This window comes from Nylanderia fulva, unplaced genomic scaffold, assembly GCF_048542155.1.
Source record: "Nylanderia fulva isolate GAGA-0341 unplaced genomic scaffold, ASM4854215v1 Scaffold158, whole genome shotgun sequence".
Classification (NCBI taxonomy): domain Eukaryota; kingdom Metazoa; phylum Arthropoda; class Insecta; order Hymenoptera; family Formicidae; genus Nylanderia; species Nylanderia fulva.
In genome coordinates, this window is record NW_028189817.1 from 232,501 (window position 1) to 243,303 (window position 10,803).

Here is a 10,803-nt window from a genome sequence, read left to right on the forward strand (position 1 = left end):
TTATTTGTATCATCTTATTCTTACTTTTCGGCATCGCTTGCTGTTCGCTGCATGATGCCGCCTTTCGATCAGATAATGCTTTCCACCCGCTTATTCGCTTAAATATTTTAATAAACTCAATAATTATTGTAAATAAGTATTCAAAATGATACAGGACTTTTTTATTCAGTTTGACATGCTCTATCTGCCCATGAAAGATGGGTCGCGAATTATCGGACACCCTGTATATCAGGGTTGGGTATAGTTAATTATTAGTTAAAAGTTAAAAAAAAGTTAAAAAGTTAATAACTTTTAACTTAGCTTATTGTTAGTTAATTTAAAATGTATTAATTTTAGTTTTAAAACTAGTTATTTTTGACCTTATAATAACTTATTAATTTTTTTCCTCAGTTAAATTTTTTAAATCTCTGAATACCATTATTGTTTTTTTTATAAGTCAAAATATTATGTTTAAATTAAAGTATTATTAATTTTTATGTTCATTATTTATCATCAATTGTAATGATCAAAAAATGCATTTCTATATAAAAATTAATATTTCTTTGTTATTTGTTATTATAAATTTTGAAAGAATTAACAAACAAAATTCTAATTTAATATAAATAATGTTTTTAAAAGTTAACTTTTGCATGATTTAACTTCAGTTAATTTAATCTTTACTTAACTTTAAGTGAGTTACTTTTTTGTTCATGCAATTTTTAACTTAATTAAATTTACTTTGTAAGCAACTAACTTTAACTTAACTTACTTTAAAAAAATCATTTATTTACTCAACTCTGCTATATATATATATTATAATTATTATTAACATTTATTATATGTTTGAATATTATTATTATTATTATCTATATACATATTATATATATATATATATATATATATATATATATATATATTATGTATATTATAAAATATGTATATATTTATTATGAATATGTATACAATTAAAAATTATAATTATTAATTAAATAAATTATTTTTTTATTATTTTGAGGAACGCTAACAATAATTAAAAATTCAATATTTTATATATATATATAGTATGCGTATATACATACTTATTGTTTTTCATAACTTACAAACGTGACAACAACAAGAAGATCAACTAAGCGATCACACAAAGCCTCGATGTTATCTAGAATGTCTTTCAAATTTTTCGCGGAGGTCACTCTTTTGATAGGTCGCGTCAGCAAATTTTTATATTGTTCACGAGTAGGTGCATCGTGATTATGTATGAGAGCTGTACCTTCGTTCACAATTAGAGCGAAAGGACTAGAAGTTGATGGTACGAATTGCTCATTTCTATCATTAGGCTGGCGTTTTATAATTCTCGCGCTTATTACTTCCACTATAAAACAAATTTCTCATTAAGATTCTTAATTTTTTTTTAATACAAAAATATATATTTATCACGATTCTATTTTATCTGTAAAAACCGACACAGCCATTTTAAAATTTCTATAATAAAGAGTATAATTTTTGTATTTAAAAAATTTGCAAAAATATATATAAAATATATATGTATATATATATATATATATATATATATATATAAATATATATATTATATATATATATATATAAATATATATATTTTATATTTTTGCAAATTTTTTAAATACAAAAATTATACTCTTTATTATAGTTACTCTTTATCAATAAAATATATATACTATATATATATAAAATTAAAGATAAAAAAAATAGTTTTGGTTAAATTTGACTAAAACACCATTAAATTTTCTTTTTTTAATTATTTCAATATTTTCTTTGAAAAATACATTCAAAGTAAAAAAATGACCTTTTTATTAATGTATATATATATTTATTTTTCTTCAAGTTATAAATATTTGAAATTTTTAAAATTCAAAAAAATAAATGTTTTTAAAAATATATAACTCGGAAATTAATAAAGATAAAAATCTAAAAAAATTTATGGAAGCTATATATTCTTTCAATAAATACAAAAAGATAAAAAAAGAAGTAAATCAAAAATAGTCGGGAAAAAATTGTCCATTTGGTATGGAGTGTTCCATATATGTATATGTATATACATATTTATTTATTTATATTTACGTACCTACAGATCCGATATTAAAAGTAGATGATAATTTTTTTATGAATTCCGTACTTCCCCACACTGTGACATTAATAAAATCTTCTTCAGTATCTCGTAAAATAAATGTCCATACACTACGTTCACCATTATTAACTGTAATAATCGATAAAATAAAAGCCCAAAAATTCAATTTTGATTCAAATATATATAAACTTTAAAAAATTAAATTTTCGCTGTCAATACGCATATACATCCGCGTTCGACTCCAATAGGCTTTCTATTTCGAATATGTTATTTATTAATATAAGGAGCCTTACTTCAGTACTTTAATATTATTATATAAATTTGAATTTTATATAAAATATATTTATAAAATATATATTTTGTTTACTTGTATAATATCTATATCCAGAAATATATCCTTAAGGATATATTTCTGGATATAGATATTGCTTCTGTATAAGGATAGAAGAGAAATAAAAGAAAAACAATTGAAAATTATGATAAAAATTAGAAGAAAAACGTTTGCATTATTATTTTTGAATTATATAAAAAGAAATAAAAAAAATTGTATATGATTATAAGTGATTTTTTCTTACTTTTTGACATGTCATTTAAAGAAATAATGCAAACAAATTATTTGTTAATTAATTTTTTTATTACTATTTTCCTTGAATATGTACGTATGCAGATTATACAAAGAGAGAAAATATATTTTATATATTATATATATATATATATATATATATATATATATATATATATGTATATATATTATCAAAGGCGTCCGCAGAATTTTTTCCAGGAGGGGGGGCATCATTTATATTTTTAAAACATATACACCTTTTGGTAAAAGCTTTCTCACCGCGTTCGAATCGGATCAAAATCGGTGCAAGTAAATACCAACACGTTTATTCAAAGAAAGAGTAAATGCCAAATTTTTTGCTGATTCCAAATTCTAGAGAGCGTGGGGGGCAGATGCCCCATCTTGCCCCCCCCCTTCCCCACCGGACGCTCTTGTATATTATATATATAATGATCTAATAATTATTTTATATTATAATTATATTGTATTTAATTAAATATATGGGCTTTTTTGAAAGAACAAAATCTTTTATTTTTTTTATTTGCTAATAAGATCATTACTATAATTAAGTAGGATTGTTAAAAAAGAAGATAATAAGCATATGCAATTTTTGTAGTTAACCAAAACAAATAGATTAATAAATAATTTAATATATAATATATTTTTCTTATTTATATTCGAAAATGAAAAAAAATATACATATTATTATACAATAAACAACTCTCTTTAATATAAATATATGTGATATATATAAGATAATTAATTTATATAAGATAATTTTTATATATAAGAAAAGATGGCCGATTTATTTCTAATAAATTCTTTGTTGTATTAATAAATACAATTAAATAATACATGCGATTAGTCTGAAAGATATCTAAAAGATAATAAAATAAGGAGAAACTATATGTTTTTTATGAATATATATACATACGTACATTTTGTTCGAGTGGCGGTAAACGTTCGAACGTTTGCACTGTGCATAATTATGCCAATTATAAAAGTGTTTGGCATTTCTTCCTGTAGCGATTTTATTTCCTGTCTATATAGAAATGACATGTTTCGCGCTCAACAACGTTTCGACTAAATGTAAAATGAAAAAAAGCTACGATAAACTACAAAGTGCTCGCGTGCGCGTGTGACTCAAAAATTATTAAAGTCACTCTCGATGCTACCAACATTCGATCAGTGCAAATAAATTCATAAGAACGGTAGTCTGGTAGTAAAAATAATGTTTATCCACAGTATAAGTGTGGGTCCACAATAGGTGATTTAAGCTCTAAGCTTTAAGAAATTGACCAATCACAGTCGAGTATTCGCCTAAAGCCGGGTCTACAATAAGTGTAGTAAGTTCTAAAGCGGGTAGCACTATAGAGATATAAGACTAGAGGGAGCGAAGGAGTGCAGACCATGAAAAATTGTGTATCTTTTATGATATTTTATGTATAAAGTGGGGAGCACACACTCTTGCATAAGCGCATAAGCATATGCATAAGAAATTCGATTGGTTGAATTTCTAATGCATACGTTTATAGACCAATCAAGATTCTCATGTTTACGCCTATGCGCCTATGCAAAAGTGTGTGCTCCCCACTTTACTCTCTGCCATCGGCCTTACTTAGGTTCAATTTTTCCAACTTTTTGGTAAGTTTTACCTGACAGGTAGCATATTTTCGTTTCTTTTCAGATAAGTTGTAAAAAAAGAAACAAAAATAAGCTACTTGTAGGGTAAAGCGGGGAGCACACACTCTTGCATAAGCGCATAAGCATATGCATTAGAAATTCGATTGGTTAAATTTTTTATGCATACGTTTATAGACCAATCAAGATTCTTATGCTTACGCTTATGCAAAAATGTGTGCTCTCCGCTTTACACTTCGTACGACAAACAACACACATAACTTCGTGGTCCCAAAATGGCTATATATATGTATATATTATATATATATATATATATATATATATATATATATATATACATACAGAATGATTCATATTTTAATCACTCAGCCAGGCAAATATATATTTGGAAAACTATGAGAGATATAAAAAAATGTTTCAAATAAAAGCTTTTTGAGTTCGAGAGGGACATAAGATGGTGTCATTGATTTGACTTTGTATAATCATTTAAAGGTCACATAAAGATCATTTTCTTGACCTTTAATTTCTTAAATAAAACCTACTATTTTTCATTGTATACATATTCTATTATTTTTTTCCTATGTACAGATCTTAATATGCAAACTCGATGCACAGGTGCAAATTCAATACGTTATTTGACATTAGGCAAGATATGTTTCCGCTTGTAGATTGGCGAGCCTGACTGGTGCTGATGTTCCACTCCATGCATTGACGATTCGTCGTCACTTTTGGTTTAGCGACGTCTCGCGAGAGAAAGAATCGAGTGTGATATTGGAGATTGGGAATTTCTCGCGTGCGGTTAATGTACCAGGACTTCTGAAAAAATTCCACGGGAATTTTCGACGAAACGTCGTCATGGCTGACAACGAGCAGAAGGCATTGCAGCTGGTTGCGGAGGCCGAGAGGAAGCTGTCATCGTCCAAGAGTTTCTTCGGCGCACTGTTCGGGTAAGTCGCTCATCGATTTATCACTTAAACTTATCTCGTTCCGAGTGTGTAAATTTCACTCCTCGCGATTTCATTCATACGATTGTTCTATTATTCTATATTACGAGAAATTTCTTATTTCGATGAAAAATCGTTTATTATTATTATTATTTAGTTTCAGTTTTCATCATGTCATGTGTGATTAGATATGTATACACATACATACATACATATATATGTAATATACAAATGTAATTTATATATATATATATATATATATATATATATATCTATAATATAATAACATTATATACTTCTAATGATAAATATATACATACATATATAATGTTATATATATTGTATATATGTATATATGTGTGTACGTATAAATTATATATATATATTTATAAAAAAATAATGTGCAAGTAAAACAAGAATTCTTGGTGTTTTGAGGAGAATTAATGATGTTGAATTCTGCAGAAGCTCATCAAAAATTGAAGAAGCGGTAGAATGTTACCAACGGGCAGCAAACTTGTTCAAGATGGCAAAGAAATGGAATTCAGCAGGAAAGGCATTTTACGACGCAGCAGATTTACATGCAAAGGCTGGTGGTCGTCATGATGCAGCTAATAATTATGTAGATGCTGCCAATAGCTTCAAAAAATCTGATACAAATGGTATAATTTTCATAGGAATGATTTTATATAGTTAAAAAAGTGTGAAGTAAAGAACATGAAGTAAATAATAAAGTTTTTAAGTAAATGTTGTATAATAATATAAAAACTTATATTATTCGTATTTCTGTTCTTACAGAGGCGATTAGCTGTTTGTTAAAAGCCATCGAAATTTATACCGACATGGGCCGTTTTACAATGGCAGCAAAGCATCATCAGAGTATAGCTGAGATCTATGAAAGCGAAGCAGTTGATCTGGAACGTGCAGTACATCATTATGAGCAAGCCTCCGATTATTTCCGTGGTGAAGAGAGTAATTCCTCGGCAAATAAGTGTCTCCTTAAAGTTGCACAGTACGCTGCTCAACTTGAAAATTATGATAAAGCCATTCAGATCTACGAGCAGGTAAAAATTAGAAATATTTATAGTATATCGACGAATTATTAAAAATAGTCCCTAGTTTTTAGAAATTTGATAATTTTAATTTTAAATGCTTGTACTTTATTTCTACTTTATATCTAACAGGTTGCTTCTGCATCATTAGAAAGTTCTTTACTAAAATATAGTGCTAAGGAATATTTCTTTCGTGCTGCATTGTGTCATTTGTGTGTCGATTCATTAAATGCCCAACATGCGATTGAGCGTTATCAAGAACAGTATCCGGCTTTCCAAGATTCTAGAGAATATAAATTAATAAAGGTATGTTTTTCTGTGTTAACTTAATTGTTCCTTAATATTTTATATGTATATATTAATATTTTATATATATATATATATATATATATATATATATATACACACAGGGTGAGGAGCTGCTAGTTGCAATTACATATTTTTCTTAAAAACAAACATGTTTTTTTTACACCAACTGATTCCTTTTCTTTTATGCATAAAAGTATTGAGGTAAGATCATTGAAAAATGTATATTTTACAAGATATTTCATAGTTTATATAAAATTTATAAGATTAAACTAAAGTATAAAATATCTTGTAAACTATCACTTTTTGACTATCTTACTCTTAACTTTTTATGCAGAATTATTGTGAGGAATCGATTTATGTAAAAAAAATATGATGGTTTTATTAAAAAAAATAAAGTTGACCTTGAAATGACCTTTAAATTTGACCTTTAGATCAAGGTCAATATCGCCATCAAGTGCCTCACTGTAAATCCTATTTCTTTTTTATTTAATATTTTTTTTCTATATACCACTTTTTCCGTGATATTTTACAGTTTCCATACTTTTTCCTCACCCTGTGTGTATGTATAAAATATATACTTATATGTTTGACTTGATAATTTATATATATTATATATCTGCAGACACTGATAGAACATTTGGAAGATCAGAACCTTGAAGCTTACACAGAAGCCGTAAAGGAATATGATTCAATTTCAAGATTGGATCAATGGTATACAACAGTATTATTACGTATTAAAAAGCAAATTAACGATAACCCGGATCTACGCTGATCAGTTGTTTCTTATCCATGTTATTTTCTGGCAACAATATTACTTCAACTCCATACATATTCTTTTTTGAGTCGCGTCCTGCTTTCAATGGAAACAATAGTATTTTATTTTTTTATGTAATGGCTCACATTATATCGCCTTTCCATGGGATATAATCGTTTTCGACAATTTTCATTATTTATATAAACCTTTTTTTTTAAATCTTTACGTATCCACGAAATTGTGGAAGTTGCAGGAATATAAGAGATAATTATTTCAAACATCCCGGTCTATAATATATCTGTATATGCGTGTGTATCCCTTTTTTATTTTAATATACATACTCATTGCCAGATATATTTGTTATAATAGTATTTCAATTTTGATTTTTGTTTTAATTAAGGCTCCTGGATCCTCGCCGCGACCATGTGGAATTGTGATGTCATAAGCGAGAAGTACACGCTGAATTGATTGTCTTCATAATCGGAAACAGTAGGATATAAAAAAGATTAAATACAAAAGTAATAGGATTTAAAGTGAGGCACTTGATGGCGATATTGGGCGGAATTCATATTCCGTTCTTATATTTAAAATCGTCTTAAGACCTTGTTCAACCAATCAAGAGATGCTATGCGGCCATTTGATTGGTTGAACGAGGTCTTAAGACGATCTTAAATATAAGAACGGACTATGAATACCGTCCATTATTGACCTTGACTTAGAGGTCAAATTTGAAGATTATTTCAAGGTCAACTTAATTTTTTTAAAATAAAACCATATATTTTTTACATAAATCGAAAAGAACAATTTTCGAAGTATTTTAAAAGTGTGCTAAAGTCATCTGAAGTCCTGTTTCATCCAAAATATCTTTTCATATCAAAATGACATCTAAGAATTTTTAGCGTATGTTTTGTTGCCTCTGACGTCACAATTCAATATGGCTGCGGCGAGGATCCAGGAGCCTTAAAATAATAGCCTAGAATCTTTATCTTATTTACTTCATACACATACACATACATACACACATAATACACACTAATACTCTTGTTACTTTAACATTATTATAGCTTATCTTTTTTAGATTTAAAATTACAGTGCAACTATAAATAACATTAAAGTATCAATAAAATTTGTTTTATTTCTCTATCTTTTGTTTCGAAATAATTTTACAATAAAACATTTTTCTAATTATATATTTTTTTATTTAATAGCAAAAAGCAAGAATTATATATGTTATTTTGAATGTAATTAATTATATTTATTGAAAAAGTAACTTTTTCTTTAAAGAACTATTTTTTGGATTTTATAGTGAAGAAATTATAATAAAACATGGTATCATTTATCACTCTTGCACTGCCAAAGTATCAAAGTATCAAGCGTAATATACAGCAAATTCATTTATTTTATCATTTCTTTTTTTTTATATTTCTTTTTTTTTCTCTGATTTTTTCTATCTCATATTTATTTTATTTTAAAATATGGTTACTGTTATTTAAATTCACACAATATGTATATAGTTTAAATTAGGGATATTATTAGCAAAAATATGATGCATATTCTTTTTTAATATAAAATTAAAAATATATCCTAGATAGCAAGCGTATGTCATTTTGGCGTTTAATGACATCAGTTTGTTATTTGGAATGTTTTCCGCAATAATGTTATCTAATCTAATTTAATTGTTATCTAATTAAATATTTTTTTGTTTATGGAGATAAATATTCAGCATAGAAAGGTGGATACAAAATGGAGATATTTATAGTTGGAATACTGCAACTTGATATAGATTTGAATATATATTTTTTCTGTATATTCTTTTTTATATTATTTAATTATTATATTATATTTGTGTAATCTTTTTTTATGATATATTAATTATAATCATAATTTTATAATAAATTATGATAACACTTATCTCATTTTATTACAATATTTTTAAAAAATGTATAAAACATTGACATTAATGGCTATGAAAAAAGCTTCGAATATATTATTATCAAAGTAGTTTCAAAGTCTGCACAAGTATATATTTATTATTTAGTGGGAACGCTCGAAAACAACACCTGAAATTGATTTAATACAATTGTTGCATTGAAAATCTTGCATTTTATATGTAGACGCATCATATATTGATACAATATACATATTTCAAGGATATATAATAAATTTCTGCTGTTAATTAGAGATAGATAGAACTATTTACATGTATATGAATAATGAAATGCATTAGCATAAGAGCATATGTATACTTATTAAAAGATAAAAGGGGGATGCATATAATAAAAATTTCAAACTCTATACACATAATGTATATTATTTTCTGGAAAAAAAACAAGATGGAAGCAATATATGAAATTTTTATGTATAACTTTAATGTGAAAAATTTATATGATAAGTGACATTTTAATTAAAATGTTTTATACTATATATTGTACATTGTTATCATATGCTTTGTTATTATTAAAAAAAAATGTACTAGTTTATAATCACTAATGCATTTGACATTCAGACTTTACATGTGTTGCCTAACATTATATATTATTTACTCAGGGTTTAGCAGTATAATTACATTATTATGTGCGTTTATGTAATTAGCGTTAAATAAGCATGCTTGTAAATAACAAGATTAATGATCATAATATGCATTGACATTTATCTAGTTATATTCTGTACAGCCAATAATGCTTCTATCTTGTATATCTCTTTCTTATAGTTTAAGTAACCTTGGAAATTACGTTTACTTACAATTAATGTAAGCATATTAATGATAAGCGAACATATAAACAAATTTTACAATATTCTGTAGAAAAACTATATATATATTTTTTTTGTTTAAAATCTCTCACGTAATTATTATCAAATAACATGAATTAATACAATATTAAAAAGCAAATATACTAGCATAGTTAATTATTTTAACAGATCGTTAGCCAATTTAAGAATTTAATCGGCACTGTTATATATTTTACATGTTTTGATAATAAATTTTTCTTTTTTATTAAAAATTTTTATTACACATTTATATAAGTATATATTAGGATATATTTTTAATCGTTTATTAGTTTGTTAATTTTATGATTAAAATAATGTTACATGTAAACAAAATATGTAGAATTTATATATAAATGTAATTTTAAAATAAATTCTTGTTTTTTGTATATATAAAATTATCAATTACCATTGCACATAATAGTATATTAGCTAACAAGTGCGGGGGATCGTAAATCAGCCGAGAGTGCAGAAGTTTGGCGCACGAGGCGAAGCCTTCTTCTTCAATTTGTTGGCAAAGGTTCTTAGACCATGCTGTCAGAGATCTCTTCTTAAATTATATTGAGATATAGCTTAAACAAAGCGCACTCCAGTCAAATAGATAAATTGCTTTTGTTTAAAAAGGACAAGATAGGATAGATAACTCTGGAAGAATCCCTGAAAAGCACGAAGATGTCATACGGAGGCGGAATCTT

At 26.2% G+C, this 10,803-nt stretch overlaps 2 protein-coding genes across 2 annotated transcripts in view; one reads left to right on the top strand and one right to left on the bottom strand.

Moving 5' to 3' along the window:
* hdm (meiosis specific with OB domains hold'em) overlaps nucleotides 1–3,705 on the bottom strand; it is a 16,656-nt gene extending 12,951 nt beyond the window's left edge. Inside the window, exons 1-3 of the mRNA XM_029319281.2 lie at nucleotides 3,584–3,705; nucleotides 2,081–2,212; nucleotides 1,080–1,348 (exon numbers count right to left, since the gene is read on the bottom strand). Of these exons, the coding sequence (XP_029175114.2) occupies nucleotides 1,080–1,348; nucleotides 2,081–2,212; nucleotides 3,584–3,704 (522 nt within the window). The 5' untranslated portion in view covers nucleotide 3,705. The remainder of the gene's footprint in view (nucleotides 1–1,079; nucleotides 1,349–2,080; nucleotides 2,213–3,583) is intronic.
* A 1,250-nt stretch (nucleotides 3,706–4,955) lies between these two features.
* On the top strand, nucleotides 4,956–9,637 carry alphaSnap (Alpha-soluble NSF attachment protein). The gene is made up of 5 exons (XM_029319273.2): nucleotides 4,956–5,233; nucleotides 5,693–5,889; nucleotides 6,026–6,291; nucleotides 6,412–6,585; nucleotides 7,211–9,637. The coding sequence occupies exons 1-5, from the start codon at nucleotides 5,142–5,144 to the stop codon at nucleotides 7,358–7,360; spliced, it is 879 nt and encodes a 292-aa protein (XP_029175106.2). The 5' UTR covers nucleotides 4,956–5,141; the 3' UTR covers nucleotides 7,361–9,637.
* Nucleotides 9,638–10,803: the final 1,166 nt, after the last annotated feature.